Source organism: Aulonocara stuartgranti (assembly GCF_965226115.1).
Source record: "Aulonocara stuartgranti genome assembly, chromosome: 19".
In the NCBI taxonomy this organism is placed as follows: domain Eukaryota; kingdom Metazoa; phylum Chordata; class Actinopteri; order Cichliformes; family Cichlidae; genus Aulonocara; species Aulonocara stuartgranti.
The window spans coordinates 14,052,493-14,072,829 of record NC_138955.1 but is presented as its reverse complement, the minus strand read 5'-3'; the positions used below and the strand labels follow the sequence as shown (position 1 = coordinate 14,072,829).

Sequence of the window (20,337 nt, the reverse complement as noted above, 5' to 3'; positions counted from 1 at the left end):
ATGTGAAGCAATTAAAATTCACCACATTTCTGCACATTTCTTGCCTTTGCATTGGGATTGCAGCTTGAGGAAGTATCAGGTCTTTTTATTATCATCTTTTTGATATTGAACTCTTCTCAAAACAGGATGATAAACGCTGAGCACATTGTGGCCCCTTTTCAACTGTTACTGGTGGCCACTTCAAAGCTTTTGCAGCAAGCCTCAGTGAATGAAAGCTTACTGGCCAAAGACTGGGCGGCTCAGGCTCTAAGACGCCTTCATTTGCTCCATTCTGACTGTTTTGATCAGTGAGATAAAACCTTTGATGGGGAAACCTGGTTCTAAAGCATGCAAACACCTCCCACCCAAAGGCTTTTCTTGTTATTTGGAGATCCGCATCAGAGAGCTCTTCACAGCAGCCTGGTTTCCATTATCCGAGGCCAAAAGTTTAAATGCTTTCTTTGAAGCCAATGGACTCATGACACACACAAATTCTCAGCTTCTAATCTTGCACTTGTCATTTTATATAAAACATGACCATGTTTCTTTTTTGTTTTTAACTCCTTTGTCCTCTCTGCAACCTATCAATTCTACACCACAGGTGTCATGGAAAGTCACACAGGGTCTGAGGAGGAGTTTGACCCAGCTGAAGAAAACCTCTGCAAGCACATTGAGGAAGAAAAAAAAGGGTGAATTTGTAGTGCTTTTTAATGAATTACTATGGCAGACCCTGCTTGCATTGACTGGATACAGCAGATCCTTCGTAACGTGGATAAAAGTTGAATTCAGTACCGTTAATTTCTCCTGTCAGTTACAAGAGCATCGTTGGCCGTCTAAAAGCGCTGAGGACCGAGATTGAGCATCTGCAGCTGTTGTTGGAGAGGTCAAAGGTCAAGCTCCAGAAGGACTTCCATAAGTGGTGGAGCCAGGAAGCTTCCAGTCTGCAGGTGGCTGAGCTTACCTTCCTCTACCTATCCATGTGACAACACCACATAAAGCATCTGGGAGCCTGATGTAAAGTCCAGGGAAGAGTGTTAAAGACGTGTTTGACATTAGCCTTGTCTCTGGCTTTTTGTCTTTCTGTTTATGGATGTCTTCTTTCGTTTGTTTTCTGAATGCAGGGCTCTGTGGTCGTGTAAGTTGATATGCATCTGTCTTTGACTTGTGGGGCCTTTATGGCACCAGTGTGACCCTTGCAGCCTCTGTTCAACATCATGCTCAGTCGGTCCTGGGGGGAAGATATGTAGGAGGCAAATACACACAAAGACATTTTCATGGAACTCTTTGTGACCCAAACAAGAGCCTGGAAAGCAGCTTAGAGGAACAGCAACAGATGATGGACAGTCCCAGCAGATAGCATTAACAGGAACAAAATGTCACACAGTGGAGGCAGCCAGCTAAACATAGTGGAGAACAGTTGCCATAACGCTATAAATATTGCATAAATCTTAGTAGCTAAAGATTTAGCTATTGAAATTGTTGGCTAACAGTCTTTAACAGACATGTGAAGAATAAAGTTTCCATACAGCTATGTACTGCTTCCATAGGAATTCAGAGGCTAAATAGCTGATAATCCAATTCACTAATTAATTATCAGGATGTGTGAGCAGGTTTATAAAAGCAGGAGCCTTGGCATTTTGCCGTCTGGAGCATTCAGATGTGTGTCGGGACAATGCCACAGTGTTCGCAGAAGTGGACATCCCAGGAAATTCACCCCAGGTCCGGAGCACTCAGCGCTCAGCAAAACTGTAAAAACACCCAAGAGCTACATCTCAGTCAAATGTGAGACCATCTGTCTCACAGCTAAAGCTTGGTTCAAACTGGGTCACAGAACAGGACAACGATCCCAAGCACAGCAGCAAATCTGCAACAGAACGGCTGAAAAAGAAAAAGCATCGCGGTGTTGCGATGGTCCAGTCAAAGTCACAGTGAAAAAGTTCACAGTATAGATACTAGAAAAAATTCAAATATAGTTCATTCAGTTGTACCTTTAATCAACTTTTGAGCTTTTACCGTATGATGTGTAAGTACTTTACCAGTATCTACATGGCTATATCTGTCTGTGGGTAATAAGAGATAAGTCTTGTGCAAAAGTTTAAAGAGAGAAAAGCTGATAAAATTTCATGTCTAAAACCAAGTTAGACTTGTCTCTCCACTTGCACGCTTTCCTCAGCCTTGATGGCTGTCATGTGGTTGGTTTCGGAAACCAACTGCATAGAAGATGTTAGGCACCAACATGTGATGAGCAGACGTCGCTGGCTGCCGCTCTTTGGTTTTGATCTTATGAATGGAGAAGAATATCTCATTCACATCTGAGAAAAGTTTGGAAATGTGTCACTGAGTGACGAATGGGAAGCAGAGGAAATCCAACAGACGGGCCTTACACATGCAGTTTGAGTCCACAAAGCAGGACGTCCTTTTTCGTGCCTGTATATATTCATCAGCTTTGTTCACACGTTTATTGTTCTGCACACATGTGATCGCTTAAACTTTGTGTTATGACAAAGCCAGAAGACACAAAATACCTAAGGTTGTCTGGTCCTTTTAAAGAGAACTATGGCCACATTGCATTTAACTGTTACCAGGCTGGCATGATGTTGTTTGTAGAGAAGTGGTACAGAAATATTTCAGTAAATTAACTTTTCATTATTTGTAACCAGGAGTCTGAGTCAGAGGCTGCAGCCCAAAGTCACACTGGGACACTGAACAGGACCATACAGCCATCTACACCTCGAGCTCAGGGATTTGGGTGAGATTGCTTTTTGCCCAGCCTTGCAAAAGATGTAATAAAGGTCTGACCAGTTGGCTGGTATGCACTCTTAATATTAACTGTGTATTAAATAGACATTTTTAGCTTCTATTCAGCTCATACACGTATAAAAACTAGCGAAGTTATAATGAGAACCACTCTCTTTTTACTGATTTATTAATAATATTATAGTTTCCTTTTCATTTCCGTGCCTGAACACTTGATTTTTAGCCAGCAACCTGCAGCTTGTTTCTATAAAACCTTTTTTTACTTTAATAAATAGCAAACAATTGCTGGAACAATGTTAAATCAATAAAACAATGTTTTTATGTGAAAGATACAAACAATACTAAAAGACCTAAACTTCATCACAAATGTTGAAAATGATTAAAGAAATTATTAACCACCATTTTTTATAAGGAATATAGTACAAGAACTAGAAAAATGGCGCTGAGAATATGGCAGCTTTAGTTTTAACTCAGTGAACTTTGCAGAAACTCCATTAACAAAATGTTGCTACAAACTATTTTTGTGTTGTAGCGCCCTCTGGTGGTTGGCTCATGTACATGCATACATTTCCTACAGATGATATAATGTTCTGTGGTATTTTGTTGTCAGTCTTCATGAAATACTCTTCTAATTTTAATTAGGGCTCCTGCTCTCAGCAGTACTGTGAGAGACTCGCCAGCAGGCCGACACCTGAATCCAGATCCTTCTATCTCTGCTCAGGAGCTCAGGTCAGCTACGCTTCACTGATCCTCTCATTTATTTGCTCTGGGTACTGATGGGTTATACTGCATGTAGCCATACGATATGTAACACTATATATATACACATACACTGATTCTTTGAATTTCAGAAGTTTTACCCTTGAAAGCAAACCTCCAGGACCAGCTGTGCCAGCGTGGCAGAATAACCCTGTGAACAGGAAGGTGACAGACTTCACCCCTTCTTCTGAGTGGAAGTATGTGAATCAGTGGCCTGGAACAAAGGTTGACAAATATTACAATCAAAAGAGGAGTTTTAAACTATTTCTGGCCAAAATAATCCTTTGGAACAACATATTTAGGCCCTACAGTGTCAGTGACACAGTCTTGTTAAGTATAACTTTGTATACATGTTACTAAAAAATATTTTTTCTTTTGTCACATGTAGCTACGTGGGGGTTTTTATGATCATTATCGTGTGCCCTTTAACTTTGAATCTTTATTATTAACTTCAATCTTTATTATGTTTTTAGTTTTGATGACATCGTTGAACTAATACTTACAAATAAAATGCTTACATTTCTTAAATCTCACAGGAGATCCTGTGAGATTTAATACAGATTAATGAACATAATTATGGGGGTGCATGTATTTTATTGTTTCACTTGTAAAGAGTAAAGTGACAGAGCTTTATTTCCAGTATATTCTCAGAGTTCTGCCATTTAACATGTTCAGAGGAACTATTGACTTCACTCATATCTCTTTAGAAATAAGAGACATCACAGTCCTTGTATTGTCTATTGTTTATTTTTTACATTTTTAAAACAAACTGAAAGTTCTTTGGATTTATTGTCGACATTTTGAAGCACTTAAATCTGTATATAGACGTGTAGATTTTATAGATTTGCAGTGTTTTTGTTTTTTTTCAGTCATGAGCACGGCTATGATTTTTTATATCTTTGTGAAGTAATGTCTACAAACTGTGCTAACAAATCAAACAGGCCTCACTGCTGCCTGAGCTACCTTTTTACGATCACAGTTAAACACTCGTGCTTTTGTTCCACCAGCAGAGACTGCATTGTTACCTGTTTCTTATAAACCTCTGGATTACGAATAGTCAAGAATAACAGGACTGCTGGGTTGTTAAAGCAATGAATGATGATGGCTGCCTGTCACAGTAACTATTCATACATTTCAGGACCCTCACCTCTGCCACAGTCTCATCCTCTATTCCGCTGACTGGAGACCAGCAAACTGATGCTGACATCCTGGCTTTTATCAGGGCTAGGCAGAATCTCGTCAGCAGGGCAGGTGACACACACAGATACACACATGCAAAAAACGCACCTTAAGCACAGTATGCATTATGCATTCAACACCGCCCTCTGCTGGCCTGACAATAAAGTTTAGCTTCTTTCAGGACTTTTCGTAGCTTTCTTTATCCTCGTTTTCTGTCCACTGAGGGAATAAAGAGACTTGTTGCTTCCACTTCTCTGTCACAGTGTTGTATTATGGTCACAGACAGCATACATATATGGTGGACACTCCTTTCACAAAGCCCTGAGGTTTATTACAAACCTTACTTACCAGCTTACATTCACTACAACTTAGGGAGCTAGTCTTACTGAGCGAATTTGAGGTTGAATTAATTCAATAATTGCTTGAACATTAATATTGAATACAGTATTTTTGCTGTATGGATTCATGTGTGTTACTTGAATGCTATCTCTCTTGGTCACGACACTGTTGCAAAAAGATTTTTAATCTCAGGAGTTATCAGGAAAATAACTGCTGACTTTCTTCTTGCTTGTTTTCTTGCTTTATTAGTTTATTAAACTGTTTTTCTTCGTCTTTTCTTCCATCATTATAGCTTTCGCCACTAAATGTTTACTAAGTTCTTTCCTCAACTTTATTTGGGCACTACCAGTGTCAATTTTTACTCTTTCTATATTTATGTATACGTCTTCCCAAAACACCTTCCAAGACACTAGTGCGTTCTGGGAAGTGTAGTAACACTAGCAAAGGCATTTGAACATCGACACACAATAGCTTATTCTAACTTTTTCTTTGTTTTCTGAATTTCAGGCAAACATCAGCAGTGATGTGTTTCAAGTTTGACCTCCACGTGTCACGGCGAGTGAGATGAGCCGTGTGGAAAATAAAGGAGGATCCAAACGCAGGCACTTGGTAAAGGTGTGATGGTGGTTTATTAAACACAAAATAAAAATGGACAAAAGGCGAACCGAACAAAGACTAAACTATACTGGGAACAAACTGAGTACAGAACACGAACCTGAACATGAACGAGAGCGAGCAGAAACCGATTGACAGCAGGGAAACACACAGATGAAGCAGGGTGGATACACAGACGAACCAGCAACTACAAACACAGAAGACACGACTTAAATACACTCAAAGAATCACAGGGAGATTACACACAGGTGGGAGACACAGCTCGGAGTCATTAACGAGACGAGAGGTAAAACTGAACACACTCACATGAGACGCAGACCTTCACAATAAAACAGGAACAAGAAACCATCACACTAAGACGCAGACTCGACATTGAGAGACAGACAGAAAATGACACATGGAACTAGACATATACTAAGCAGACACAACCGAAGAACAAATCCTAAACACAAACAGAAACATGAAACTCTAATAATAAACATCATAATCATCATCATTAACACAACAAGAGAACAAGAAAACAATCCCTGATGCAAAATTAAACCAAAATATAATAATTCAAAATACTGGGTGGAAACTGACCCAGAACCGTGACACCACGTCTACCAGTTGAAATAATTACTCATGACCCGGTACATGGGTACTAGGCTTCTCCAAGAAATACAACACACACACGCACACACACGCGCACACATTATGCCTGCTGTCAAATGTGCACACTCAGTTACTGGCTTCTTCCTGGTAATGACGTGATATAATGGTCATGAGTGGAAATCACAGCCTGCTCCGACTGTTTGACAAATTTTGTCTCAAGATATCAGAAGAAGGAGCGGCCAGTCGGAAGCCGGCTCCTCCAGTTTGTGGAAGTAATGAATCATAACTATGTAAATGATGCAGAAACAAATAACTTTCATATTTCCATCTAATTTTACTTTATTCAAAAGGGGTGTAAAAGTGTATAATATCAGGACATTTCCTATTTAAAATGTACAAAAAAAATGAAGCAGAATTGTGCGATGCTATGACACACACTACTGCTGTTCTTACTTCTGAGTTTCTTGTTTTGTGTATTAGTTTTAAACTCTCCACTCTGCCTGCCTTGTGATTTAAAATCCACAGATCATAGCTGTTGATGCACAAAGCTCATTTTCTTTTGCCATTTATATTAGTAATAAATCTTTTTTCCATGAGTGCTTCCTTATTTCTCTTTGATAATATGTAATAGGTGTAACAGTGGCTTTTTTTCACTTTGGAATTTAACTGGAAAAGTGGAAAACCACTGTCAACTATAGTTCTAACAGCTGTACTGAAAAAATTAGAGTATCTCTTAGGTCTCCCTGAAATTTGAAGATGATCTGTATGAGATCATATAAGCAAAAACAGTTTTTGTGCAGCAGATTTAAAATTACATCAGGCATTCACTCGGACCCTCAGATAGTCTCTCAGTCTTGTTCTCTAAAACTTAAAGACTTATGAGAGCCCGATTCTCCTGCAGAGATGTTTGCTGCTGTTGCGTCATTTCCTGGCGACACTCGTTGGACAGCATTGAACGAGATCTACCTGTTCTGGACCATGATAACAGTATTCTGGCTGATTGGAGCTGGAGCGGACCTGGCTTATCGAAGAACAAAAAAAGCGGTTACAGCTGTTCAAAACCCCACAAGGTTGGCCAACACGATTGACCATGGTCAAGCCGTGAGTACTCAGACTGTGTTTACTGAACGCAATATTGATAAGATCTTGGAGAAGCTCACGGCTCTGCATCGGGAATTGAGAGACCTGATGACCAGTGATGGACATTTAGACTAAATGCGAAATTGGAATGCAGTTGTTAATTTGAACCCAAATAACCATCTCCTTCATGCAGCTACTCAAGACTGTCAAGGCCAAGACTGCCCAAAACAACAAATTTCCCTGATAACAGGACTGTGTTTTGACTATCTGCTCCTATACTTCAAGGTCACCTGCATCACCTGGAGGACTGTTGACTTTTGCTTAACCGGGTGAAAGGACACTCTTTCAAGTTGAACACTGGTTACACACACACACACACACACACACACACACACACACTCAAATCTCTCATGTACACAGACACACACTCACCCCCCTCCCCCCTCCAAATGCCTCCAAACCTTTACTCCCATCCAAATTAGGCAGGCAGATCTGTCCAGCACTGGAAGACTGGCAGCAGGACTGGGCTGCTGTCTACATGGGTTGACTCCTGAGCCCCTCCTTCCCTTTGCACCTAAAGCCACCTGTGTCTGTATTCACCTGTCACTAAGGAAGCCACACCTCTAATTAATGTAAACTTTAGGCCTTAACATGTTAACAGGCTGTAAACATATCTATTTCTGCTATGAAGTTTGACATTAACATAGGAGTTACTTTTGGAGCCAGCACCAAGTGGACGCTACAGGAACTGCAGCTGATCTGAGCTGCTGTTCAGGGAAATGATGCCAGCATGCACTGTGCCAAAGGTAAAGAAACACCCATGGAGAAGTGTCCAGTCGGTAAAAAGCTCTATTCAGATTGTGTTACAAACTCTTCTTGTTGGATTCTGAACTAAATAGTTATTATTAGACACAGAACAGCGAAAGCTCTTGACACACCCTTCATTTCTTTATATTATACTTTCAAGGAGGAATTGAGAAATTGTTGTCCAGTCTTTCTGAAGTTCTTTCTGAAGTTTTTTTGTGGCCATTGGCTATTTTTTCACTCCAGTAATTCCTAGTTAGGTAAAAGTTTGCCATGTCTTTGCATGGTGTGCAGTGTGTCCTTAAAGATTTTGAGGAAACTAGACAAGCGAAGGACAAAAGAAGTAGTGCCAGGCCTAAAACCTATAGCAGGTGAACACTATCTGAAAGTCGTGTCCTTTGAAAAGAAAAATCCAGAGCTGATTGGTAGCAGCTTCCTCTTTCAACATGACACTGATCCCAAATTTCAAATGCTAATGTGAAAGTATGCATGTAAAAATATAGAGTGAAACACAGTCAGTCATGTATTAGCCTGCTGTGACCCAGACCTCATCATTGTTGAAACAGTGTGGGATCATCTACATCTGCCAGAGAACAAAAAAAGCAACCACCATCCAAAAAAAGAGCATTGGATGTCTTTCAAGTAACCCGTAGAACTATTTCTGAAGACTCCATAAAAAATTGACAAGGAAGTTTAAAATAGAGAGTTCAGGCTGTGTTCAATAATTAAGGTTTTCTTACTAAATACCGACTCATTAGACAGTTTTTGTCTTATATACTGTCATTACATGCATGTTTCTACACGTTAGTAAATCACTGCACCTATTTCCACAGTAAGCAATGATAATATAAGTTTTAACTTGAGGCTTGTTTACTGCTATCTCAGGGAGATTGTCAGGTTTGAAAAAAAAAAAAATCAATATCTCCATCAGCATCAGCTAATAAGCTGTGTCTGCCTACCTAGCTACCTCAAAGCCATTTGTCCAATCAGAGACGACCTGTCAACAGATTTACATGTCTTTGCATCAATTTGTTTGACACATGCACGCTTTGCATCGAGGCTGAGTGGCTTTGGAGCAAGGTCCTTTTTCGGTCACGTCATTACACCTGTTATTTCCCTCGGGAACATCACTTCCGATCACTGGGTTCACTGGTAATTGTAATAGAGAGGGTGTTCCCAGGAAGAAAAACTGCCTAATTAGAGCTGAAGCATGTTTTTTTTTTTTTAATAAAAATAAAATGTGAAAACTGTGTAAATCTGCAGAGAATACAATAATCTAAAGATTGATCTAAAGTTGGTCATGGAAAAAAAATCTTCTGACCAACAATGACATGCATTTTTTCTTCTTCTTTTACACCCCCCACCGAACACTTTAAGGGATGTGCTAGGATTGCTGCACTTCCCAGAATGCACTAGTTCCTTAGAAGCTGTTTTACTTTGCGTACACTGCTCATAAAAAAGGACAACTTTTAAATTTTAGTATAGCATCAAGTCAGTTAAAACTTTGGGATACTGATCTGTTCAGTGTCTGGTTTTAACTAAATTAAGAACAGGTGCACTGTATGAGACAACCCACAAAACAAGGAGGAGATTCCAGTAGACGGGAGGTTAGTCTTGGAGAGCTGGATGGGGGTATGGAAGGTCCTGAACCTATCAGCGGGACTGGTATCTGCTCCTTTGTGCAAGGAAGAACAGGCCAGAACCCTACAAAATAAACTCCAGCAGGCCAGACAATCAAAAACAGACTTCATGAGGTGGCCTGATGACACAATATCCTTTAAAGGGCCCTGTGCTCCCTGCACTGTGGAGCCCAGTTGCTCCACAGACTGTCCAGGAGCTCAAAGATGCCCTGGTCCAGATCTTGGAGGAGATCCCCCAGAATACTATTTAATTATGAGCATGCCCTGATGTTGTCAAGCATGCATATAAGAACATGAGGACTGTACAAACCACTGAGTCCCTTTAACTTGCTGGAGTGAAATCTCAGAAAAATGGTCTGAAGCATCATTTTTTCCTGCTTTGATTTTTGGAGTAAGATCAGTATACTTTCCTAGTGAGATTATGGTCTTAGTCACTAGTGTTATTCCAATGAAATACAACATGATGTTCAGTTTGTAAATGATGGTACTGTTATGTAAAGTATAAAGAGGATAAAAGGGTGGTGCTCCTTCATAACCATGTAATATCAGTTCAAAATTCAAGACGACAAAAATGTTGAACTCTTGGCTTTAAAACAGGAAATCACAAAACACTGGGTAACATCCAGTCCGTTTTTTATATGACAGAAACCAAAACAGAGCAAATATTTGACATCTGTTTGATTAATTTTTTCCAGATGCCTCTAAATAATTGGTAACCTTTGGGTGTGTAAGCCATATATGCCTAATGGTTGATGCTGTTTTCTTGATGTGTTGACATTTTTTTTAATTATTGTAACCTACGTGACTGAAAAACTAAATCCTGTTTAAGTTTCTCCTTAATAATCATAATGAGCACAGTCAGAGCCGAAACTTGGAATAGGCATGTGGGGAAACCCAAAGTTATAGAGGTAGGTGAGTCTGGGCTTGTGTACAGGCTGGGATCAGATGGCCTGTGCTGTCGCTGGTCAAACATTAACTTCTGTTATGCTGACAAGATGTTGCTCCCTTATTAGTGGAAACAGTTGGAAGTGTATGTGTGTGCCCAGATGTCACTAATGGAGGTGAAGTAAGTTTGGCCATTACCCAGATAACCCATAAATTTACAGGACTCTGACCAAGCAGAATGAGACCTGATAACCTATCGACTCAGAGCTTCACCAAACATTAGCCTGCCCTCATCCTGCTGTGATGTAGAAATGCTTTCTCCTTAAGCAAACCGCTTTCGTTGCCTGTTTTCAAAAAGAATCTCACGCTGAACGAGGGTTTGTCTTTCAATTCTTTCTGAACTAAGAAAAAAAACAACCAACTCCTCCAACAAGTTTGTTGATTGGTATCGTATCCTTTCTGTTGGTGGCGGGAGGTCAATGGCGAGCTTTCACGTGGTGCGGGTCAGAGTGAGCTGGACGGCTCTTTTGGCTCTGTCCCATTTCATCTACCTGCTGGCTGGAGCCACCATCTTCCGAATACTGGAGCGAGAGGCCGAAAACTACAATCGAAACCATTTTCTGATGGAGAAGTTGAATTTCTTAGCAAATTACACCTGCTTGGATGGAGACGCCTTGGAGTACTTTGTTAAGGTCTGGCATTTATTACACTGTCAGCATGTGTTTGATAGTCCCAACTTTACCAACACAGTGATGGCAAGGCAACAGCAAGGCAATTCAAAGTGCTTTACATTAAAAGATAAAAGGTACTCATGTAAAATGAGCAACATTACAAAAATGTAAGACCTTCTAGATAGAAAATAGACTGAAATATATGTAATTTAACATAAAATAATCTGAAATGAAAAGCAAAGAGAAAAAGCCAAAAATGAATGCTTCTTCTCCATAGTTTTAAATCATAGTTTTAAAAATGATGTGGCTGTGGCTCAGGAAGTCATCAAGATACTTAACCCTGAGTTCCTTCCAGTGCAATAATAAATCATTAGATAAGGCACTTGAGTATAGAATAAAGTGTGTGTATGTGAGTTGAAGGCTTGACAGTAAGTAGCTTTGAGTGCTCATTTTGATTAGAAAACTGTAATTTACTTGCCTGGCTACTTATCCTAGGAGACTGTCACAGACAACCTGATGGGTCTGGATGGTTAAGAATGTACTGGGAGGTCAGTAGTGCTTCCAAAAACAGAAAGTGAATGAACAATTGTATGATTATGGACGCAGTTTCTTGCTACACCCATACCCCTCACATCCACAATGTAGCTAATAAGACCAAGCTCTTGAGCCGTACACATACATGCAGGAGACTTTAGATTAGATTACATACACCTGGTTGGACCCACTTTTGCCCTTTTTCTTTGTGATATAGACTCAACAAGTTGCTGGAAACAGTCACGAGAGATTTTGGTGCATGTTGACATGATAGCATCACACAGTTGATGCAGATTCCAGCCCACTATATCCCAAAGACGTTTTATTGGATTGAGATCTGGTGAGGTCATTTGAGGAGAGTGAACCTTGGTTATAACAAATGCTTTCTCACCACTCTCCAATCAGTGATCCTGGAGAGTGGATCACTGATTGTCAGCAGTTTTTAAAAAATTCAGGCCTCCTTGCCTGGCTAATTAACTCATTCACTGCCAGCCATTGGCAGTGAATGAGTTAAACCCATTGACTCATTCACTGCAATTGACGGCTATAGACGTCAATGGCAGTGAATGAGTTAATATATGTGAGTAGTTTTTCTACCAATTTTAAGTTTGTGCTGCATCTTTACATTATCAGACTCTACCAAAATGTGTTCAGCATCAGATCTAGTGCCATGATAAATGTCTATCAACACCATAAATGTTAATAATGCAATGAACTACATATCTAGTGATGTTACACGAGAATCAATTATTACACTACAAGCTTTTTTAACATCATGACAATAACTCTTTTAGAAGATGCAGCCTTAAATGCATCTCAACGGACATTAATCAGTTAAATTATGTAAAAATAGATTCTGCTGTTGTCAGATACAGGACACAGTGAATACAGGATTATAGCTGCTGGCCCCACCATTATGTTAAATACATGGTAATAATAGCTGACTGTAACCTGACCTAATGCGTCATTTAGTGTGTTCTAATCTAAAATATTTGCCAGTGAGATTACTGGCTCCCTTTAGTGTCATGAGTCATTAAATGTTCAGGCACATTTAATCCTGATTTTACTATCTCTGTGCTTGCATTTGTGTGTGTGTGTGTGTGTGTGTGTGTGTGTACACACAGGTCATTTTATATGCCAAGAAAAATGGAGTAAATCCTTCAGGAAACTCCACAAACCCCAGTAACTGGGACTTCAGCAGCTCCTTCTTCTTTGCAAGCACAGTCATCACAACTATCGGTGAGCACTTTCACATTTCAGTTTTCCCATTTGTGGGAAATGCCTGCCCCGCTTAATAACGGCTCCTTATCTGGTTCACAGGCTATGGAAACCTCTCCCCAAGCACTGTGTCTGGCCAGGTGTTTTGTGTGTTTTATGCTTTCTGTGGGATTCCCCTGAACCTGGCCTTCTTCAAACAGCTGGGGAAGTGTTTCACTATCCACCTGGGGAGGCTGGAGAAGGGACTGGTCTCAGTTGTTCCTCACAAGGTACCGCTTCATGTCCATTAGCTACAGCATGGAGTTAAATTTTTTTAGGGATCACATCAAATCAAAATTGTTTATAAGCACATTTAAAGCTAACATAGGTTGGCCTATTATCTAGTACAGTCTAGTGAAAAAGCCAAAGAATAAAAATGAGGTGTTAAAATGTCCAGTGTTGATGAGATTCTGATGTGAAGAACCTTATCAGCACCATCAGTGGTCACCACGACATAAAAATGACATGTATAGAAAGAAACTTCACCAACTTTCCAGCATTTTTGTTTCTTTGGTAAACTAGCTGGGAGCCCATGTAAACAAGCAATACAGGTGATAAGTGCCCTCACACTTTCACATACCACTTATTTTCCTAACCTTCACCAGGTAACTGCTGGCCAATCTAGGGACAGGGTTAAAGTTTGGTAAACAATCACATCTTTTTATAGATTTTGCGCCTTTTGGAACACCGAAGTGGAAAAGCTTTAAAAAAAAAACAAACAAACTCCTGGCTAAAACCTCTAACACCAAAATGTTTCTTTTAGCTTCTGAAACTATACCTTTTTTAACAGCTTTGACAAAACCTAATCTTACACAGCTCCCATGTGAATTGGCAGATATTACAAGCCAAGCATCACATTTCTGGACCTGCTTCAGATACTGAAAGCAAATACTGGCTTAAACAAAAGATTACAGAAATACTCTAACTACTCTGTTCATTTGTTTATCAAATACTAAAGTGCTGCCAAAAAGACATCAACATTTGTTGCATTGATTGGATGTGTAGGCATGTGTAGGCATGCTGATAGCCTTTATCTCTGTGTATAATATCAAACCTTTTGTCCTTTGCAGCAAGCATTTGAGGCTGTTGCAGCGAGTTTGTTCTTTATCGCTGGCACTTTCCTGTTTCTGGTCATCCCCCCTCTGCTGTTCAGTTACGTGGAAGGCTGGACATATGGCGAGGGCTTCTACTTCGCCTTCATTACCCTGAGCACCATTGGCTTTGGAGATTATGTGGTGGGTGAGTAGAGAGAGCAAACAAACAGCACAGAAGTCAACCTAACCTTTGTGATTCTATCCAGTGGACTGTAAAAGGCATTTGGACGTAATGTCTTTGCAGGTACCAACCCTGGAAAGACCTACATCTATCTGTACCGCAGTGTTGCAGGCATTTGGATCATCTTTGGCCTCGCTTGGCTCGCTCTCATCTTCAACATGGCAGCTAGTATAATGGAGCATGTGCTGGACCAGACTTACCCGAGCCTCAGGAAACAAAGGGAGGCAGAGAACATGCCATCCAGTGAAATAGAAGCCACATCAAAGATCTGAAAATGGACTGCAGATAGCACCATATACAGTGCGTAAAATATATTTAGCGAGACTGTGCTAAAATAGACAAAGCAGGATGACTTCTACCTCATTCAGGCCACACAATCGGTGCTTTAAATATTTGCGTTGAACTGTCATAAAATGCAAACAGTTCACACAAATAACACTGTTCTAATTAATTCTAATTATTCTCACTGAGAGCAAAATGTTTTACATATTATATACAAAGTGTGCTCAGAAAGTTATGAGAACAGGTTGACAGAAGGGGGAAAAAATCAAAAGCCTGACTTCATTTAAATGTGGCCAATCTCCCATTCAGCACTATTTTCTCATGCACCTCTGGACAGATTTTAGATCTCATTGCAGAAGTCTTCTCATTTCCCTTTCCCCCCTTTATTTTGTGATCTCCTCCAGTTTGTCAAAATCAAAACTTAATGGAAAATCTGACAAGTGAGTCAGTTGGCATCTTAAGATTGTGCAGGTGTTCTTGCACACAGTTCATGTTTTTGTCACATTTCCTCCCTCACAATAATTGGGATGTTCTTCCAGAACTCTGCACTGATGGGTCCAACCTGAAGGGAACATTCATGCTGTAAAACACTAGAGGCAGTGTGAATGTGGTAACAATGCCATGATATTTCATACTGCACTCATGGTAGCTCCCAAGTCCCTACTGGGTCAGCTCACATTTTTGCCCATGTTATTCCATGTGTTGGTATCAGTATAGGTTAACATCCCTCCTATTAGCGCTCTACTTAGCTTCAGCTCTGAAATCTTCAGGAGTACCACCAGTGTGATTGGTTGGTAATGGTTCTCCAAGAACTGACTGCCATTAAAAAAAACAAAAAAAATGTAAGTATGTGACTTGCAAAATAAAAAGTAGCCATTCTTCAGAAACACAAGTTAAGAAGATCAACTTTTTCAGTGTTAGTCATAAAACAATTAAAGGCGCCGCCATAATGAGCTGACTCTCAGCATTAGAGCCTTTCTTGTTTTGTAAACATTATTTCAACATATTCTTAGATGATCTAGTAGAGAATGTGTTTACTCAGGCGGAAATCATGTTTTCTGCTACACGTTTGTGTTTTTTATTAACTCTTGTGTGTGTGCGTTTCTCTGAGAGCATGTCTGCATTTGTGTAGTGATGGAAAATTCAGGTGAATTGAATGCAGAGGGCTATCTTAGACAAACACATTAATCAAAATGGTGAAGTGAGCTGTAAAAAAAAAAAAAAAGGATGGCTTTTACCTGTCCCACTTTTTAGTTTGTTTTAAATCCATTCAACACTTACTTATTTTTGGTTATGGAGCGGTTTGGTTTCAGAGACCCTTTTATTCAACTGATTAAAAATTTATATTATTTACCTTCAGCAAGAATAAAAATAAATGGGAGCTTAACTGGAGTAGTGGACTTGCAGAGAGGATGTCGGCAGGCATGTCCGCTTAGCCCAGCCTTGTTTGCTTTATTTATTGAACCGCTGGCGCAAGCTATTAGGGAGGATGAACAAATTAAAGGGATATGGATACGGAATACGGAATATAAAATGGGTTTATTTGCAGATGATGTTTTGCTGACCCTCACAGACCCAGAAAGAAGCTTACCTAAGTTATGGTCAAAGATGGAAATGTTTGGAGAACTTTCCGGATATAAAATAAACATTCAAATAAACACAGGTGATCACATACAATTATGTACCCACAACAAAGATCAAAAATCTGTCTAAATTCATACAAATAAAATAATTAAATATTTAGGTATTAAGATTCCCAAAACACTGACAGAAATCTGTGAATTAAACTACTCACCAATTACAAGGGAATTGAAAGAAAACATTCAAAGGTGGAGCCTACTGCCACTTGATCTGTATAATAGGATTGACCTGATCAAAATGAATATACTTCCGCTACTGCTTTTCCTTTTTCAATCTATACCAGTACACATACCAGCCAAACAATTTGCGTTATGGAACAGAATGATTTCGGATTTATATGGAAGGGCCGTAAACCCAGAGTTAGGTATATAACATTGCAACTACCTAAGGAAAGAGGTGGACTTTCCCTCCCAAACTTAGAAAGTTATTTTAAAGCAGCACAATTAAGATATTTAATTTATTGGTGTGATCCGTCGTACGAAGCAAAATGAAAATATTTAGATGTGACAAAATTAAAATTACCACTACAGACAATACTAGGAGATAAAAAATTATATTTGGAACAGAAAAATAATTTAAACGAATGGACTAAAACTCCTTTAAAGATATGGTTTGATGAATGTGAAAGTCTTAAATCAGGAGCTGGTCTCAAACAACTCAGATGGGTCACACATGATAAGGAATTTATCCCTGCACAAATAGATAGACGTTATACAACTTGGTTAACAAGGGGGATCGGACCATTTTGCTCATTGTTAGGAAAAGAAGGATTACAAAGTTTTGAAAAATTAAGAGACACCTACGGTTTGGAAAACCAAGATTTTTTCAGATATCTCCAAGTCAGGTCCTATTTCAATAGTAATATAAAAACTACAGAAGAACATAGTGAAGGCCTAGTCCCCGTTATAAAAGAAGCTTATAAAGGTCAGATTAAAAATAAATTGATTGCTAAACTTTATCAGAACTTACAATCACTTAAGGATCAATCAACCAATTATATCAAAATTAAATGGGAGACGGAGGCTAAAATCAACATATCAGAGGACAGTTTGTTAAATATATGCAGGACACAGATGGAAACTACTAGTTTGGGTTACTGGAGGGAATTCACGTGGAAAAATTTTATTAGGTTTTTTATAACACCCAAAATAAAATACAAACAAAAAGGTCAACTGACAGATGGACAATGCTGGAGAAACTGTGGGGAAAACATGGCAGATCATTTTCATATATTTTGGAAATGCCCAATAATCCAACCATACTGGAGTGAAGTGGTTGAATCAATTTACTTGGTGAGTGGTCTCAAATTAAACTTGGATTTCTGTACTGTGTATTTGGGCGATATCCCATCAGCAGCCTCCTTAAAGGACAAATATTTGATAAACATCCTGTTGGGAGCGGGCAAAAAAGCGCTTACCAGAAGGTGGCTGGAGAAAGAGCCCCCAACAAAGAAAGATTGGATAGGAATAATGGAGGAAATATATAGAATGGAAAAACTTACTTTTTTTTTAACCTCAAAATGGACCAATTTCATAAAAACTGGAGGAAGTGGGAGAGATTTGTTGAAGGTGGTAATGTGGGATGAGGGGTGGTGGGTTATATAACAAGAGCTTAACTAAGTATTTTCACGCAACTACTGAAAGAAGGAAGGTCTGCTAAGGACGTGGTCACGTTTTTTTATAAGGTAGCTCATAAAAGAGACTGGAAATACCCTTCCGAATATCATCAGGGATGGACTGTAAAGTGCTGCGTGGACAGTAGCAAAAACCTGACGACATGGGACCTGTAAAGAGGTGGAGGGGAGCTCCCCCAGACCGGGCAGATCTGAGAGTTTCACTGTGCCATTATGTTATTGTCAGTGCGTATTATGTTTGTTTGTTTGGTTGTTTTTCTGGGTTTTTTTGTTGTTTGTTTTTTTGTTTGTTTGTTTGTTTTTGCTGTTTTTGTTTTCTTCATGTAGATGACTGTCATAATTACAAAACTTTCAATTAAAAAAAAAAAAAAAGCTTCAAAAGGAAGTAAAATGAAAACAAGGTTGGTTTCAGATAGCTGACGTAAACACTAGCACACAGCTGGAGCCCTCAGCCACCTGTAATTCAACAGTCTGTAATTTAAAAAACTAATAATAGAATAAACTACCCCCATATATTTGTATATGTATAGATGTCCAAACAGGTTTTTGTACCAGGTTGAAAACATGGTTATTAGAAAAAAGAAAAAAAATAAATCCATTCAACACTGGAAAAAAAAAAAAAAAAAAAAAATATATATATATATATATATATATATATATATATATATATATATATATATATATATATATATATATATGTTTGTGTTTACGTCTTTTTTTGAGAAGGTTGGCTTTTTTTGCGCTAGATTCTGAAGCTGTAGGTTTTGTCTCTCTCCAGCCAAAATTTATTGAACCAGCAGCAAAAGAAGATCCAAACTACTCTTCACATTTCGCTTCACATACAGTGGGATGCATAAGTTTGGGCAACCTTGTTAATAGTCATTATTTTCCAAATTTATGCACCTGCCTGATTTTGTTTAAACAATTATTGCACACTTTCTGTAAATCCAATCAACTTCATTTCACTTCTCAAATATCACTGTGTGTGTCTCCTATATGACATATTTAACTGACATTTTTTATTGTAACAACCAACTATTTATACAGGAAAAATAATGACTATTAACAAGGTTGCCCAAACTTTTGCATCCCACTGTAAACATCGTCGTGAATTCCCTCTTACTTTTGATGTTTTGCTTCCACCACGATAAAAATAAATAAATAAATAAAAATCACACTTCATGCACAGCTCTCTCTCTCCCTCTCAGTGTACTTCAAGAACAGTTTCCCATGTCAAATCTCTGTTTTCTGCATTATTCGCTTGCTTATTACCCACCAGTCTATGTACAGCGCTGTCGGACGCTTTTTTTTTAACTCACTTCCGACAAAAAAAAAGTCTCATTTCTGCTGTTTAATACTGAAGAAATGCAAACTTTTTAAAATTACATGAAATTGCAAAATGATTAGTTGTGTCTCTAATTAAACCTCTGTAACTTTGCTCTGCTTCACTTCAGCAGCATCAGGTAATGTTACTGCAGAAAATTTTAAGGTGGTTATCTGCTATAAAAAAGCCAGGCCAGGAAAATCTCCATGTTTTTCTGTGTTTTATGCTCAGTTACTTTGACACAAAGACATCTGATGTGATGCATTCACCTTTGATAAAGTCTCGCAAGCGTCAGCTTTCTTTTTATAGATATAAAAATATGGACATGTCCTGATAAATGATCAGAATTATAATATTTCTGACTGTCTGGGGCAAAATTTCCCCGATTCAAATGGAATTGAACCGGGACCTTGTGAATCTGAATCGAATCGATCGTAGAAATAAGCTATGATCACCCCTCCACGCACGGTGGCACTGTCACTTGGTCACTCTCTACGGTAGAGTATCACTTCCTGTTTCAGCACATAGTTGTATTTTTGTGTAGCAATTTAATTAAAAAACTTACAGATAACAGATACAGATAACTTCTTATTTCACGGTGTAATTTCCACGTGCTTAATTAGCAGCACACTCTGTGTATTCACTCGCAAAATAATGTTGACAATATTCACTCACTGGTCTTTAGGGTTTCGCTAGCTTACCTTAGCTCGTAGCCGACTCGTTAGCGGCATGGCCTCTTCACCTGTCTGTTCTTCTGCTCATTGTGTCAGATGTTTAGTTAATCATCGGCCTCGATACTTGTAATAAATGTAGCCTATCTGCAGCTCTGGGGGCCAGGTTCACTGAATTGGAGACTCGGCTTCGCACCGTTGAAAAACTCGTAGCTAGCCAGGCCCCTGTAGCCGTTAAGGCAGGAGGTAGCGTAGGCCCCGCTAGCTGACCCCCGACAGACTGTCCGAGCAGCCGGGGAAGCAGGATGGCTGACTGACGGCAAGGAGGAAGCGTAGTCTTAAACAGAAACCCCTGAGACACCACTAACCTGTTGGTGTCTATGTGTCTAACCGGGTTTTTCACTCCGCACCACACGTG

General features: G+C 39.2%; 1 protein-coding gene across 7 annotated transcripts in view; it reads left to right on the top strand.

Moving 5' to 3' along the window:
• The window catches only part of kif6 (kinesin family member 6), an 87,542-nt gene extending 69,035 nt beyond the window's left edge, over positions 1 to 18,507 (top strand). For 4 of the 7 annotated variants that reach the window (XM_082516976.1, XM_082516973.1, XM_082516975.1 and 1 more), the window contains 7 exons: positions 581 to 668; positions 791 to 926; positions 2,640 to 2,728; positions 3,379 to 3,465; positions 3,588 to 3,692; positions 4,634 to 4,746; positions 5,521 to 7,062. In XM_082516976.1, the coding sequence (XP_082373102.1) occupies positions 581 to 668; positions 791 to 926; positions 2,640 to 2,728; positions 3,379 to 3,465; positions 3,588 to 3,692; positions 4,634 to 4,746; positions 5,521 to 5,537 (635 nt within the window). In that variant the 3' untranslated portion in view covers positions 5,538 to 7,062. Of the gene's footprint in view, positions 1 to 580; positions 669 to 790; positions 927 to 2,639; positions 2,729 to 3,378; positions 3,466 to 3,587; positions 3,693 to 4,633; positions 4,747 to 5,520; positions 7,063 to 7,123; positions 11,112 to 13,156; positions 13,324 to 14,163; positions 14,333 to 14,431 lie in introns of those variants that run through there. The other 3 variants (XM_082516977.1, XR_014273264.1, XR_014273265.1) reach the window with 3 other exon arrangements.
• Positions 18,508 to 20,337: the final 1,830 nt, after the last annotated feature.